General features: G+C 32.4%; 2 protein-coding genes across 2 annotated transcripts; one reads left to right on the forward strand and one right to left on the reverse strand.

Annotated features, from left to right (window-relative positions):
• Positions 1-2,970: 2,970 nt before the first annotated feature.
• On the reverse strand, positions 2,971-4,477 carry LOC127708109 (uncharacterized). The gene is made up of 2 exons (XM_052212956.1): positions 4,195-4,477; positions 2,971-3,221 (listed from the first exon to the last, which is right to left on the reverse strand). The coding sequence occupies exons 1-2, from the start codon at positions 4,382-4,384 to the stop codon at positions 3,112-3,114; spliced, it is 300 nt and encodes a 99-aa protein (XP_052068916.1). The 5' UTR covers positions 4,385-4,477; the 3' UTR covers positions 2,971-3,111.
• Positions 4,478-4,571: 94 nt separating this feature from the next.
• On the forward strand, positions 4,572-15,311 carry LOC127708118 (zinc finger protein 354A-like). The gene is made up of 2 exons (XM_052212964.1): positions 4,572-5,008; positions 12,239-15,311. The coding sequence occupies exons 1-2, from the start codon at positions 4,576-4,578 to the stop codon at positions 13,447-13,449; spliced, it is 1,644 nt and encodes a 547-aa protein (XP_052068924.1). The 5' UTR covers positions 4,572-4,575; the 3' UTR covers positions 13,450-15,311.
• Positions 15,312-17,634: the final 2,323 nt, after the last annotated feature.

Raw genomic sequence — 17,634 nt, forward strand, 5'->3', positions numbered from 1 at the left:
ATTTCTAATTCATCCCGCAGTTCAGAGTTTTTATTAATGAGAATAAAAGTAGATGTTTGGTATGTGTTATAGAGACAGATAATGTATTTTTAATACCTATGGTTTCTTCTTAAAACAAAATTCTTATTTTCATCCATTAATAGTGTACAGTAAAGATTAAAGATTAAGACTCTTGAATGAAGATCTCTGTGACTGTCATGTCCATTGCAGTCTTGGATATAGGCTTTTTGTAACAGCTTTATGTCACAAATTCTAAAATACAATTTTAATCATATTTTTTATTTCAAATTTGGGCAAAATTCCTTTTAAAACCCCTCTCTTACAAGGAATAACCATAGACATACATTTAGGTAAGAGTTTCAAAATGGATCTATATTTTAGTGCCTCATCAATATTTGAGTAACAGACACAGTTGAAATCAATTCAAAGAAATTTCTTGCTCTTATAATCACATTAATGATTTAGACATTTTATAGACATCTGTTGAAGATCATATAAAGATCTCTGAATGTTATTTTTGTGTTGTAACAATGTGTCTCATTGGCATATATTCCACATCTCTTTTATTCATACAAGCTGTTATTTCAACATTGCAAATTAAAGAACCTTAGTGAGCACGCTCACATCCCAGACATACCACACGCCCCCACATTGTCACTGGGCAAACAAACTTTCACCAGATTCCTAAGTTCAAAGACTCATAACTCCTACAAAAGTTAAGCGATAAAATTTTCTTGTGGACATGCACAGCAACATATTATGTCCTCATTAACTACAAAGTTTCATGAAATTCTGTTGTGTGGTTTCAGAGGAGTTGCTACGACAGTGCAGTAGTATATTTTGACCAAAATTCTAAGTTCAAAGGGGGAATAATTCCTAGAAAAAAATTGAATCAGAATTTCCTTTTGATAATAATATCTACTTAGTATGTCCTTATTATCTACAAAGTTTCATGAGATTCTGTTGTGGGGTTTCAGAAGAGTTGCGATGACAAACTGTTGCAATAGTATATTTAGACCAAAATTCTAAGTTCAAAGGGGCACAACTCCTTAAAAAAGAATGAATCATAATTTCCTGTTAATCTGCACATCTACATAGTATCTTTTATTATCTACAAAGTGTAATGAAATTCTGTTGTGTGGTTTCAGTGGAGTTGTGATGACAAGAACAGGACTGACGAACAGACAGACAGGCTTAAAAATTATACCCTACGCAACTTTGTTGGATGTGGAATAATAATATTAGAGCGGCATCATATATACACTAATGTGATTGTGAAATCATACCAAGAACACATTAAAAAAGTAAAAATATAAGGACTTTTTACTAAAAAAAATATATAGAAAAAGAGGGATCCATTTCCAAAATGCCAGTGCTTCTGACTTGGGACAGGCACCCACAAAATGTTGCAGGGTTAAACATGTTTGCAGGGACCTAAACCCTCCCATCAATCTGAAACAGTAGTGTAACAACACAACATAAGAACAAATAAAATAAAATATTGAGGCAATTACCCCCATCATCAATCCCAGCCTTCCCTTTGTGGTATGGTACCTTGCAGTACAATTTCAGAGAGATCCATACACTTGAACACAAGTTATTGTCTGGAAACTAGAAAAATGCTTATTTTTTGCCCCTTTTTGGCCCCTTATTCCTAAACTTTTTGGGCAATTACCTCCAAACTCAATTCCAGCTTTCCCTTTGTGATATGGAACCTTGTAGTACAATTTCAGAAAGATCCATACACTTACACACAAGTTATTGTCATGAAACTAGAAAAATGCTTGTTTTTTGCCCCTTTTTTGGCCCCTAATTCCTAAAATTTTGAGGCAATTACCCCCAAAATCAATCCCAGCATTCCTTTTGTGATATGGAACCTTGTGGTACAATGTCAGAGAGATCCATACACTAACACACAAGCTATGTCTGGAAGTTACAAAAATGCTTATTTTTGGCCCCTTTTTGGCCCCTAATTCCTTTACTGTTGGTACCATAACCCCCAAAATCAATCCCAACCTTCCTTTTGTGGTATTGAACCTTGTGGTAAAATTTCATAGAGATCCATTCACTTAAACTAAAGTTAGAGTGCGAAAACCAATGTGTCTTCGAACGACGCTGGACGACGCCAGACGACGACGACAACGACGACGACGCCAACGTCATACCAATATACGACCACAAAAATTTTTTGGCGGCCGTATAAAAATCATTGAAAAAACTTGATCGATTGACACAAAGTAGATAGTTGGGTTTAGTTGTATTTAAGACACAGATCATAATTTTCAAAATGAAGAACAGAAATAGAGGTTGCTTCTTTAACAATAACTTGTAAATTTTGCAATACCAACAAATAGCATTGGGATGAATCCTGGATGCTATTTTTTCACTACTGATAGGAGAGCTTGTATTGACAAAGAATATATGATTAATTGTAATGCTTTGATATAAAGGGAGCTTATAATGTTATCAAACAAGTCAGAAAACCAAGAAACTTAGTAAATTTATAAGAATTATGAATAAAAGTGTGAGTTCTCTGTTTTAATAACTGTAAATCTGACATTCATTTGTATAACCTTGTTAGTGTAAATGATTTGTATTGTTTACTATTTTTTCTTAAACTATCTACTTTCATTATTATTTTCTTTGCATTGTGGCCTCAACATCACCTGTACCTATGTGTTATTTATTCATTGTGATTTTGGTTTTGTTTGTATACATTTGTTCACAACATTGTTTTATCAGAATAAAGCATATAAATCTATTATATCTAATATATATATATATATATGTTTTTCTAATATTTCAAGAAATTCTTGTCATGTATATACCCTCTGTACATATCCATTCTATCCACTAAAGCGGTAATGACAAGATGGATTAGTAAAAACCGACTGTTGTCAATGTAACCAAAATAAGATACTGTCTGTGTTTGTGACAATGTATGTCAAAAATGAAAATTCAAAAACAGAATGTAAAGTTAATTTTACTAGCTAGAATGTCAAGATACAACAATGAAAAACTTAAAAATTATACATTTTTTGTCCAACATATTTAATTGTAATATCTTAAATTTCTTCTACGGTTTACATTTAAAATTCAGTTTATGTCATGTCATGTTTTTTGTCTCTTTTGATCAGGAGGAGATAATCCATTCTCTTCATCATCATCATCATCACCATCATCATAATTTTCTTCATCATCTTTATCTGCAGACTTTTCACCTATCAAAAATTGTATTTAACATATTATATAGGTAAAATTATATGAAAAAATATATAAAATATATATCTTTGCATATAGTTAAGCATCTTTATCATGGTAATTGTCCATTATCAATACTGCCAATTCTCGCCCATTTCACATGAGATCCCAGTCTTTTGGTCAGCAATTCTAAATTCTTTTAAAGTAATATCACCAATTTTGAAAACAGTATTTTCTTCCATGAACAGGGTCCTATGAAAAACCTGTGTGTTTGCTTTTGTTCATTAGACTTTTGTCTACAACATATAAAAAATAATTATTTGAGGCCTCCTTTAGATTTTCTGGAAAAATAAGTTTTTTTCATTTCATTCTTTTTTTTTTGTTGCTGATAAAATTTATAACAGTGAGCTAAATTATTTTCCTATTTTTTTAGCACAATTCATTAGATAATGTCTTATTCACATTAATTATATCTAAACTTTATAACAAATTAAGTAAAGAAAAGAGTTACTTAATTAACATTCATCTCAAATAAATTATTAACTACCAGATCCCATGGAAATAGAACACACTGATTTTGAGAAACAAACATTTTTATTAAATGTACATGTATGCTTTATATATATATATGATAAAGTATTAATTCATGTGTTATATTTGTATTTTTTTACATCAAGTATCATCAGGTGAATCTACAAATTAATCAAAATAAAGAAATTAAGTTGAATTGTTAATTTAACATGGTTGCCATGGAGACAAATGATAAAAAAATCTAATTTACATTTTAAATGTGCGCGACTTCAACACATAGTATGAAAAAGATTATAGAATTTTTGAAATTAGGTATAAATGTATTAAAGTCTAAATAAATAGACATGCATGTATTGATTGAATTTTGTCTCATACAGATCAGGTTGGCCTAAACCTGGGACATAACATATTGTATATTAGTATACTAGTCCCAGCCTAAACATATAGAAAGCAGATTAATACCTAATTTGGAAAGCTTTGATTTTTCTTCTTCTATAAGAGTTGTTAACACAGTGTTAAGTTTTTGTTGTAAGATAACAGATGATATATGTATTTCAGTGAGAGAAACATTTTCTTCATTATTGAGGCAGGGGTAAGAAAATTCTTTCTTTTCTCCTGTCTTTAAATGAAGTGTAGCTGTTATTGCTGTCATTCCTAAGTATGATCAAGTATGACCATGTGCATTTGTTTATTATTGATCTTGCAGTAAGTAAACCATTTGCCATTGGATAAGCTGAGGAGATGACCAATCAAAACGCTCGATAGAATCACTTTGTGATATTGTTAGTTTCTTTTCCCTTCAATACAAGTCCCTTTGTTTGTGATAACAAATTATTGGGAGTCATGGGTGTAGTTTTTGACCACACAAATAGTTTGCTTTTACCAAGTGTATCAGCAGCTTTGAGCACATTCTTATGTAATCCTAATTGCGAACTGACGGAGAAATTGAAATCTGAAACAAAAGTACGAATTTCGCAGAAAAAAACTGACCATGGAGATAATTATGAAGTTTCTGGTAGTTTTGTAGATATTATTCGAGCCAATGAAATAATACATACTTTCATTCAACAGTTAAATAAAAATATAAATGATTCTTTATGTGAAACGTCAACATTGATGTTAGATTTGAATGAAGAGCAAAAGTCATTACTCGTTCATCGTGAAGAGAGGGCACATGTTGTTGGAAGTGGTGGTCTCATTTGTAATCCAGATTGCAAGTTGAAAGATGAATCTAGAACAGATTCAGATATATCAGGAATGGAAATCCTGAAGTTTGGTAAGACAAACGACACAAAACTTTATTAAAGTCAGTACGTTCTCTATTTTTAGTTTGCTCGCATGATTGTGTTTTGATGTTGTAGTACAAAATGAGTATGTTTGTATATATTAGGTTAAAACCTCTATAGAGCCATCTTCGCTAGCCAAGGGTTACGATCCAGTCCCCTCCTCTCCACCCTTGGTGGATTAAGATAGAATTTCGGATCCATGAGGTAATGATATTCATTGGTCACAGTTATAACTGGCTGCATCAAATCAAAAAGCACCTTTTAGACGATCATGTGTAAATGTAGAAAATGTAAATCAACAATTGCCACATGCTAATTGTTCAACAAGTCATTACCAACAAAATATAGGACTATATTTAGTGACAATTTTAAAGTTCTTAATCAACTAGTTGGAGTTCCTGGGTATGTTTCTAGTGCAAATGTTGGAATGTCAACGTATACTTTTGGTTTCTGCTTCCCGATATTTGTAAACACTAGACACAATTATTTTTACACCTCCACACTGATGAGAGTTCAAGTGCTGACATTGGTCAAGAATCATGTATTTGGAATGGGCGTGACTTTTATCTATCGGTAAATGGCACAGCATTAATATTGTAATCAAACATGTTGGCTTAATCTGCCAAGGGTGGAGAGGAGGGGACTGGATTGTAACCCTTGGCTAGCGAAGATGCGATAGAGCTTTATGTTTTGTAGCTTATAACTATACAAAATGTAAATAAAGCTTTCATTTCAGTAAATAAAACAAAATGCAAAGAGACTGTGAAGAGTACATGTATTAACAGATTGAAACCTACATGTACTGTTTTTTTACAAAACAAAAGCAAATTACATCAATACATACATTTGTACATTGTATATACTGGTGGAGGACCATTTACCGTCAGTTACCAGTAACCATCACCTGTTGTTTTATTCAACAACAGAAGCGTTGCGAAAAACAACAGACTATACATGTTGATTTCTTTATTTAATTTGTAAAAACTCAGTTTTGATTGATCCGAGTAAGATAGAGAAATACTGAATATTCTGTAAATAACACGTTGTGGGAAGATATACAAGGTGGGGACATTACACCATCGCTTTATGTCATCCTTGATTTTGAAAAACCTGTTTTAAGACAAACATGACAAAGCAATATCAAACCTTGCTTTAGAATATATAATTTGTAAAAGATTTATAATTTTCAAAATTAAAGTACATGTATATACGTCTCTTGAACTCTTCAGATCACTTGCAAGTGGTTGATTTTAATTGACATTATAGTTCACATTCAGACCAGGAAGGAGACCTTTCAAAATAATGGTCCGAATGGGGATGTGTTAGGTTCACTGACATACCTTCTTCTCTTCTTGCAATACAAAAGCAAAAGATTACATTATGTTCTGATTGAATATAAATGTGATGACAAGATTCTGAAATTTCAAGTGACAGTAACTGGTCACATGTACATAAATGTACCTATAAAATTTCCTGCAAAAATCAGCATACTGTTAACATGTTTTTTTCGTTGTTTATAAGAGGAATTAAGTCAGAGTCTATGGTCAAGATGGTGATAAACCTTACTTTTGGTAACCCTTTTTATGTTAAAATAATATCTCCCCAAATAGTTCAAGAAAAACTGCAAATTTCTGACAGTAACCATGGTAACTGGCACTGGACCAGTACACACATCTACAATGTATCATTCAATACATGCACACATACAATATTATATATAAAACAGAAACATGTGTAGTAAGAGTTTTATTTCATGCAACCATAAAACACAAAAGTTGAATATATAAAGCAGTTTAAACACAGATATTGGAGCTACATGTATGAATGAAGGTACCATATTTAGCCCTGTATAGTACGCAGTTGTGTATAATAGGCTATCAAGTTAGTTGAAAAAAAATTGCAGATAGGTACATGTAGCACAACCATGTCTGGTATACATGGTATAATTCCTTTTTTTAGGATCTGGGAAACTATGTTTGTCATTATCTTGTCGGTATTAATCAACACTTGACAAGAGATTTTGACATTGAATTATGACTATGTTAGTTCCCGCTTGTTTTGGTACTTTGTGGTTTTTAAATGTCACATGGTTTTTTACCCCGGGAAGCCGTCAAGATGTAGAGAATTGATATTCTCATATTAAAATAGATGGTACTATCTTATCTAGGAGAATAAAACTTTAATATTTATGAATTTGTGCTTTTTTTTACATAATGAACATAATATCAATTTTTCATTTTTTTGCAAAGTTTCCCTTTAACAATATAAAAGTAAACTTATTAATTAAAGAACCCATTTGAAATTAAATTTGTCTATAAAGCTCTCCAAGCTGGTGCACTGTTCAAATATTATACATTTTTCTAAATTGATTAGCAGTAATTAAAATTTAATAACTCTTTAATACGTTATTTTCTTTTTATTGATCATGTTGATTTAGAGCACTGCCTGAGGTTCTTATATTGAACACCTATCAAAAGTTGATATGAATTGATTATTCAATTGCTACACAACCATACTTAATCCTTAATTCAATTTTAAGCTTACTCATGCAGGATGTCACACCAGTACTTTGAATATTCAATAATGAAGGAAAAAAACGTTATTCAAAAAAATTTCAAACAAATAAATAAAATAAAAAAATGTCTTGAATACATGTATATACAATAATGAAGAGAAAAACACTATTTGTAATAATAAAAAAAAATGTCCATAGTTGTGTATAATGCGCATCCCCTCTACCAACTACATTTTTGGGGTTAAAAAAGTACGTTGATACGCGAGAAAATATGGTGGTATGTACAATGTAGAGTATTAAATTTTAGCAATTTGAGCAAGAGTCCTTTCCTTTTGTTGTCCTGTTGAAGGTAGTGCACAAATTCCATCATAAATCAGCCAAATACACCTTATCACTATTTGTATATATATGTGATTGATTGATTGATGTTTGCATAGTGTCCAGTGGCAAATATTTAATGCATTTTCAGGATGAGAACAAACTCTCAATAAATACACAAGGTAAATTTAATTTAGGTCCTGTAATAGAGGCTGTCCAGGATGAAGATAAGGGAAATTGGACTGCCACTGGAAAATGAGGGTATATTGGACAGAGACAGAAATTTTGCCATGCAACAGGCCACCCCAGTCAGTGTTCTCCCCTGAAATTTTGGATAGCATCACATTTGGCGTAAAAAAAATAAACTGTATTTTTTTCAATGTCATTTGTCGTGTTGCGGCAATGCTCTGTTTCCTTTCTGTTATGTTTATATTGTTTAATTGATAACTGAGAATACAATTAAATTATAACAGTTGTTTCAGTTTATGTTTTCTATATTAATTTATAGTTACAGTATTATTTTTTTCCTCTTGGGCCAAAAAAAAATATATGTGTGGTTCCAGTTACATTGTACCCTACCTACCAAACTAAATATATTTATAATTGACAACTGAATACATGTATTTGTAAAGATTCAGACCAGTATTTCACATACAATGTATGTACATGTATATTGTGGATGCCTTTTAACATTTTATAGATACCATACATTTTCATTGAAATTTAGTTTGAAAATCTGTAGTTACTCCTAGAAGTTTTACTTCATTTCAGCATTTTTATACGACCGCAAAAAAAGTTTGCGGTCCACGTACGCGTTGTCGTCGTCCATAGACAGTTGGTTTCCGGAAAATAACTTAAGTATAATTAAATAGAAATCTATGAAATTTAAACACAAGGTTTATAACCACAAAAGGAAGGCTGGGATTGATTTTGGGGGTTATGGTCCCAACAGTTTAGGAATTAGTGGAAAAAAAGGGGCCCAAATAAGCATTTTTCTAGTTTCCAGACAATAACTTGTGGAACAGTGTATGGATCTCTCTGAAATTATACCACAAGTTTCCATACCACAAAGGGATGGTTAGGATTTGCTTTGGGGGGTTATGGCTCAAACTGTTTAGGAATTAGGGGCAAAAAAAGGGGAAAAACAAGGGTGTCCTGGTTAATGGACAATAACTTTAGTACAAAACGTTATTTAAAGCAGTGTAAGGGAGGTAATTCAAACACAACGTTTTGATTACCTCCCTTACACTGCTTTTAAATTATGTTTAAAGAAATGCATATTTATAAAGGAAGACCAGTAAAAATATCTGCAAATGTTGCATCTTCTTTTTTTTACAAAAAAATCCACATGAAAGATATGACACCATATTTAAAATTCTATTATAAAATAGATTAAGTTAGCACTATGGTAAATTTAAATGGGTAATTATGGTTGCAAACTCCAAAATTTGGGGGGGGGGGGGGGGTAAAAAGAAATTGTGTTTTTATGCAAAAATAAAAAGTGTGTGTGTGTGGGGGGGGGGGGGGGGGGGTTTATACGCAACAGCATAGTGTACTGCACAAAAGCAAAAAATTGAATATAAATTCAAATCATATAACCAATTCTAAGTTCTTTGACTACAGTTATTCTGTGTCAGAAACCTTTTATGTGTCAAATATTTAATTACAATCCAAATTCAGACCTGTATTAAGCGTGAATATTATGTCCATTTTTGCCCCAACTGTTCAGGGTTGGACCTCTGCGGTCGTATCCAGTTGCGCTCGACAAAGCAATTTATTTTTTTCAATATCTTCTAATCAGAAGTTTTTGCCTGGCTTGAGACAATCCCATAATGCGAGCCGAGTTATAGTCAATTTTTTCTGATTTGGTCTACTTGTCAACTACTATAAGCAATAAGGCCACTATATTTGGTGTATGTAATGATTTTTTCTGATTTGGTCTACTTGTCAAATACTATAAACAATAGGGCCACTGTATTTGGTGTATGGATGATTTGGTCTACTTGTCAATTACTATAAGCAATAGGGCCACTATATTTGGTGTATGGACTGATTTTTTTCTGATTTGGTCTACTTGTCAAATACTATAAGCAATAGGGCCACACTATAATTGGTGTATGGAATTAATTTTTCTGATTTGGTCTACTTGTCAAATACTTTAAGCAATAGGGCCACACTATATTTGGTGTATGGAATGATTGTAAGGTACAACGTGTATAAATGTCTGTCTGGCAGGGTTCATCTTACCTTGACCTCATATTCAGGGTTTATTGCATAGGTCAATGTTAAGTATTCATGGTTTTATCCGTTTGCCCGTTACCATAAGCAATAGGTCAAATATATTTGGTGTATGGAGTGATTGTAAGGTGTTCATGTCTGTCTGGCTGGTTTCATCTGACCCTAACCTCATATTCAGTATTCATTTAGTTAATGTAAAGTTTTCATGATTTTGTAAGTAGAACTATATTTGATGCATGGAATGATTGTAAGGTGGACATGTCAGGGTTAATATAATCTGACCTTGACCTCATTTACATGGTCCATTGGTCAATCTTAAGTTTTCATGATAATGTCTTGTTTATCAGATACTATGAGCAATAGGTCAACTATATTTGATGTATGGAAAGATTGCATTGTGTACATTTTATCTGGAACTTGGAAGGGTTTATCTGACCTTGAGTTCGTTTTATGGTTTATTGGTCAATGTTAAGTTTTCATGGTTATGGCCGTTGATTAGATGCTATAAGCAATAGACTGTGTACTATATTTGGTGAATGGTACAATGTATAAAAATATGGAGATGTGGTATGATTGCCAATGAGACAACTATCCACCAAAGTTCAAATGAAGTGGATTTAAGCAGTTGTAGGCAACCATACAGCCTTCAACAATGAGAATAACCCATACCGTATAGGCGGCTATAAAAAGCCCCCACATGAAAAATATGAAACAATTCATGTTTGTAAGACCAAAATATCAATCAGTACGTATACACATCCAATGGATTTAGTGTAAAGACGTCATTAGCATTCAGTGAAAAAAATGACCTTGAGCAATGCAAAAATATAGGAATCGACAGATTATAGTACTGTGAAAGTGAATATGTGTATAACAGTAATGTTTAGTATGGTTTTAATTTACTCAATGAATATTCATTCACCTCATACAAATAAAAAAAATGTTCAAAGATTTAATTACAGTGTTGAATTGGTAACTTTTAAGAATAAATTTATTTAAAGGATTGATAAGTTTACCCGGATCGTATCTAATTTCAACATCACCACAAAATTTTATTTAAGGATGTGCTATTACGTTTGAAATAAGTTTTCTACAGGTACAACCAAATCTTTGTGTCTATGATTGTTTAAGATGTTCATGTCTGTCATTTGACCAAGACCTCATGTTCATTGATCATTGATACTGTTAATGTTATGTGATAATTGTATTACACACTTGCAACATGAATTCAATCATGTTAAGTAAAGCAGGCAAGACATTTCAGCGTGTTTTCCTACAGCAATTGCCTGGAATTTTTTTTGGGTAAGTTTCCATTTTATTGTCCTGGTTCTATAAAGTATAAAAAGCAAGTATACAAGACTGCTGTGTCAACAATGTACTTATTTGTGATTAGGTCAGTTTAAGGGGAACCCCTAGTGGTAAGTCAATTATATGAATTTAGTATGCAGTTGTATTAGCACATCTTAATTCCATAAAGATTATTTGTCTCTGCTCCTCTATTAATGGTACATGTATACTGACTTTCAAACATTTGCTTAGTTTACATGTTAAAGTTTTTGATATTACGGTCATTCAATTATATTTGGCATGCAGTTGTATTATCAGTTGCACTTTTCATTTCCAGAGAGATTGTTCGGCTCTGCCCCCTTAACATGGTTCACTGACATTGAAACTTTTGCATATTTTACATGTTGAAAGTTTGTGTTTTAATGAAAAGTGAAAGGATATGTCATATGCAGTTGTATTATCATTGGCATTTCTTATTTCCAAAGAGGTTATTTGGCCCTGCAATTTTAGTCATACATTTGTCATAGTTCATTGACTTTGTGAATGTTTTGTATATTACATGTTAAAGTAATGTCATTTTAATTTCAACATTTGCATTATACCATCAAAATTACATTATGGTGTCAACAGCTTAGTTCAGAAAGGCTGTAAAAAAGTGTGAAAAATTAAGTTAAAATACTCATAACTTGAGAGTTTTTTAGACCTCAAAATCTTTTAAGCCATATGGGCAATATACTAACAGGTCTAAGGACACCATGTAACAGAAGACAGAAAGAAATGAAACACAAAAAAGTATAAAAGAACACCATTTCTTGAAAAAATGCTAATACAAATATTTACTTTCAAACTTTGTTTCTTCCAGAGAATGTTGACTTTGACCCCTCAGAGGAAAAAGGTCATGATGAGCAAGTGGTAAATAGTAAACCAGACTTTTCCTTAGATTATAATGCAGAGAATACAGAAGGTAGCAGTAAAAGGGAACTGGTACAAGATGATGATAAAGCCCATGAGAATGAAAACAACAGTCCTTTAAAAGAGGACATGTACATCCAACAGGAAACCAGTTTATCAAAGCCAGGTTTAAAGAAAAAAAAAAAAAAAAATAATCAACACACACGTAAAGTTGACTTTAATCATCCAGATGTTGATATGGAAGGACTAGAAGACAAACTTGAAGATTTCGAGTACGAAGAACCTGTATTTGCATTGAAGAAAAAAGCTGGCAGAGTTATAAGGGATAAAGATAATCCAGATTCGGCAAAGTCAGCATGCAGATTTTGTTCTTATGTTAATTTTTCTGCATATGCTCTGGCAAAGAAACGACTGCAACAGCATTTTTGTAGGAACCATGCTAACACGGATCCAGTACATAAATGTGACCTCTGTACTAGAAGTTTTTGTACTCAAGCACAATTGTACAATCACAAAAGGGCGAAACACATTTTCAAAAAATGTGAAACTTGTGGAATTGTTGTTCTTAAAGGATACTATACTAAGCATATAAAACTACACGAAGATGGTGGTGATGCCTATAAATTTGAATGTCAGATATGCAAAAAGAAATTGGCATCTAAATTGGTACTGAAAGGTCATATGAAAAGAATGCACATGTGCAAGGAAGAAAGAGAAACATTTAGTTGTGAAGTTTGTAAAAAGTTTTGGCTTAGCAAAACATCACTAGATAGGCACATGAAAATTTACCATGGAAATGGAAACATAACTAATAAGCTACATCTATGTGATATTTGTGGGAAAGGTTTCGAAAGTGTTTCTAAAGTAAAAAACCATAAAAGGACTCATGATGAAATACCGCAGTTTGTTTGTGATGTGTGTTATAAAGCATTTAGATGTAAAGACGGATTAAGGAGTCATATGAAGACTCACACTGGTGTAAGAAATCATTTGTGTATGGAATGTGGTAAGGCATTCACACAGTCAGGGGCTTTGGACCGACATAAACGTATACACACTGGTGAACGGCCATTTGTATGTGGTCTCTGTGATAGTTCATTTAATGACAGTTCAATACTTCGTCGTCATATGTTTCTGAAACACAAAAAAGAAAACTTCTGATTGTATAATATGTTTATTATGTAAATACATCTTGCATATGTGCTAGAGATTAAGTTGTAACAAGAATGTGTCCATAGTACACGGATGCCCCACTCGCACTATCATTTTCTATGTTCAGGGGACTGTAAAATTGGGGTAAAAACTCTAATTTGGCATAAGAATTTAGAAAGATCATATCATAGGGAACATGTGTACTAAGTTTCAAGTTGATTGGACTTCAACTTCATCAAAAACTACCTTGACCAAAAACTTTAACCTGAAGCGGGACAGATGGACGGAGGGATGGAAGAAAGGACCCACAGACCGAAAAACATAATGCCCATAAATGGGGCATAAACATTAATTAGCCTAGGGTTCATGTAGGATTAAGTGCAGAAGGGCTCTTTTTGCGTTGCCTCATGATCAAAGTTGCAGAATGAGAGACATAGGGACGCTAATCCATTGATGGCAAAAACAATTATTATATTTACAAATGTATAAAGCTTTATATTTTAGAAGGTAGAAAACCTGCATGCTTCACAACTTGTAAACAGATGCCTTATGGAGAAACACCACTAATTCTTGGCCCCATTGATTTCTACATCATACAAGTATGTTAAATCTTCAGTTTCAAGTAGTCATAGCATTTTTGTCTTAAATTGAAATAAAATGGTAGCCATTTCATGTCAAAGCATACCTTAACTTGTCTTGTGCTGAAAAAAAATTTAACATACCTTTAATTTCATATAAGAGCATACTGGTTCCTTGGTTACCAATACCATAACAGGTACTTCAGATCTGATAAACAGGCAAAATATGCCCTTTTTAAATTTCATACAATTTTTTTATTATTCAAATTATCATTCAAAAGTGTTCTACAGTGATCGCCTGTCATTCAGCTTTCATTTGATACTAAAATGACCAAAATAGTGTACACATTTTGAATGAAACACTTATGCATTTGAACAATTTTGTTTTAAACAAGTACTTCTTTGATATCTACTATTTGTACAGGTATGATCTTTCTAACAGGGTCTAAATTTAATAGTGGTGTTTCACCTTATCTTATGATGTTTCTATCTGTCATAAATTATGTACATTTTCCTTGTGTTCATTTTCATGGTTCAGCAACTGCTTAATTTTTTTTTTGTCAAGGGAGTATCTCGCTTATTAGGATAACTATATTTGGTATAATGGATCCTTACAAAGTCTTCATGTCCATCAGATGTGGTCACCTGACCATCACCTCATTTCATCAATCATTGATCAATGTTAAGTTTTGGTGATCAGATACTAGAAACAATATATTTGGTGTATGGAATGATTGTAATTTGTGCACATCAGTCCGGCAGGTTTCATTTGATCTTGACCTCATTTTCTGGGTTTCATTGGTCAGAGTTAAGTTTTTGTGGTTTACAAATGTAGTTCTTTTCTCAGATTTTATAGGCAATATATCACGTTTATTCAGTGTATAAAATGGTTGTAAGGTGTACAAGGTGTAAGTTGTCTGTCTGGCAGGGTTCACCTGACCTTACCCTCATTTTCATGGTTCATTGCAATTAGTCAATGTTAAGTTTTTGTTTTAAGATCTGTTTCTCAGATACTATAAGCAATATATGAATAGAGACATGTATATTTGGTGTGTGGAATGATTGTAAGGTCTTCATGTCTGTCTGGCGGGGATCATGACTTCATTAACATGGATCAGTGATAATGTTTATTTGTATGATACTTGTATTAAAATTTCATCTTAAAGACTTTCAACATAAATTCAATTATAATTTAGAAGAGCAGGCAAGACATCTCAGCATATGCACTCTTGTTTTATCATGTATATAAAAAAAATGAAATAACTGAATAAATAAATTTATTTTTGATTTTTAGTATAATAGCCTCTCTATTGTTGCCAGGATACTGTAGCCATTACATTAACACATGTACTGCCATTAGGTACATTTATATGGATATCAGTAATGAACTGAGTCATAAGAGTCTGACCTACTCTTAGGTAAACTTTCTATAAATGAGGAGATGTGATTACTACCAATGAAACCACTATCCACCAATCACCAAGGACACAAATGGAAACAAATACAGGTCACAGTCAGAACAGCCTTTAACAATAAGCAAAACCCATCTTTTATAGTAAGCTACCAATAGGCCCAATGATAACAAAATGCAAAACCATTCAAAAGAGAAAACAAACAGCCTCAATTAAGCTACATTTGTAATAAAAGGAAATTAACAAAAGTTACCACAGACAACAACTACTTGAATACAGGCTCTTGACTGAGGACAGGTACAATAATTAATTTTACTGTAAGAATATTGTGGAGTCAATTTTTTTTTATATATTGCCAATAAGACAACTTAGTATAGGTACCTGTACAGCCTTCTAATTTTAAGCAAAACCCATACCAAATAGTATGCTTTAAGAGACTTTGACATGACAAAACAATGGCCTGATTTATGCTAAACATAATGAAAAAAACAAAATATGGAAGACAGCTACCAATGACAATCACTAGATTACATGTATAGACCGGATAGGCACATAAACAGACATTGATAATTTTTTTGGGGAAAAGGGTGGGGGGGGGGGGGGGGGGGGTAAAGATTGCATTCAAAACCCTCATGGGGATGGCTTGATAGTTCTCAATTTTAACCATTCTTTCAATAAACATTACAAGAAATTTATCAATGAAACATATACTCAGATATTCTAGTTACAAAATGATAAACTATGATTGTATGCATACTTGTCAAAAAAATTACATAAATTGTTCATGATGCATGAATCTACTATTTGTCCTAAAAATATCAATGATGTGACTGTTAAAGTAATATTTAAAATTGTAGTTATCTTCCTTTGTCCATAATTGTAGTTGTACTTGAACCTCTGAGTCTCCAATGTAGTATTGTTTTTCAGTGCTTATTCGCACTACAAAATGAATGCAATCTTTACCTTTCAGTGCTCACAAGCGCTTTGATTGTACCTTAGTACCGATAAAGACAATATTCAAATATTTTCCTACAGTGTTTGATAGATAACTTTTATTAAGTTTGTGGACGCACTGAATTTCTTAAGTGTTCTTTTCATTTTTATACGACCGCAAAAAAATTTTGCGATCGTATATTGGTATGACATTGGCGTCGTCGTCCGAAGACATATTGGTTTTCGCACTCTAACTTTAGTTTAAGTGAATGGATCTCTATGAAATTTTACCATAAGGTTCAATACCACAAAAGGAAGGTTGGGATTGATTTTGGGGGTTATGGTACCAACAGTTTTAAAGTAATTAGGGGCCAAAAATAAGCATTTTTGTAACTTCCAGACATAACTTGTGTGTTAGTGTATAGATCTCTCTGACATTGTACCACAAGGTTCCATATTACAAAGGGAATGCTAGGATTGATTTTGGGGGTAATTGCCTCAAAATTTTAGGAATTAGGGGCCAAAAAGGGGGCAAAAAACAAGTATTTTATTATGGACAAATACTTTAGTACAAAACATAATTTAAAGCAGTGTAAGGGAGATAAATCAAATACATCATTTGTATTACCTCCCTTACACTGCTTTTAAATTATGTATAAAGTAATGGTTAATGAACAATTAAGACAATTTAAAACAGTGTAAGGGAGGTAATCCACATAAAACGTTTTGATTACTTCTCTTACACTGCTTTTAAATTATGTTTAAAGAAATGCATATTTATAAAGGAAGACCAGTAAAAATATCTGCAAATGTTGCATCTTTTTTTTTTTACAAAAAAATCCATATGAAAGATTTGACACCATATTTTAAATTCTATTATAAAATAGATTAAGTAAGCACTATGGTAAATTTAAATGGGTAATTATGGTTGCAAATGCCATTGGAAATTTGAATTGAGATTATGACCATATCTTGAGGGAAAGAATTTTTTGGGGGAAAAAGGGGTGGGGGGGGGGGGGGGGTAAAAAGGAAATGTGGGGGGTCAATTTTTTCTCATTTCAGATTTCAGAAATTAAAAAGAATTATTCCTCAAATATTATTTTTTTTTCAAATTTCAAATATTGAAAAATTTCAAGAAGTAATCTTTAATTGCACAGTATGGTGCATTAGATTTGTAAAATCTTTGACCACATTTATTTATTTGTTATGCCAAATCTGACCGTGTATTTAGATTTTTAATTTTGGGTCCAGTTTTCAAATTGGTCTACATT

This window comes from Mytilus californianus, unplaced genomic scaffold (genome assembly GCF_021869535.1).
Source record: "Mytilus californianus isolate M0D057914Y unplaced genomic scaffold, xbMytCali1.0.p SCAF_7, whole genome shotgun sequence".
NCBI classification, from domain to species: Eukaryota; Metazoa; Mollusca; class Bivalvia; order Mytilida; family Mytilidae; genus Mytilus; species Mytilus californianus.

Coding starts and splice junctions, on each gene's coding strand:
- LOC127708109 (XM_052212956.1), bottom strand. CDS start 4,384: ATGACAGCAATAACAGCTACACTTCATTTAAAGACAGGAGAAAAGAAA. Junction 3,222..4,194: donor ATCAAAGCTTTCCAAATTAG/GTATTAATCTGC, acceptor AATTTTTGATAG/GTGAAAAGTCTGCAGATAAA.
- LOC127708118 (XM_052212964.1), top strand. CDS start 4,576: ATGGGTGTAGTTTTTGACCACACAAATAGTTTGCTTTTACCAAGTGTA. Junction 5,009..12,238: donor AATGGAAATCCTGAAGTTTG/GTAAGACAAACG, acceptor TGTTTCTTCCAG/AGAATGTTGACTTTGACCCC.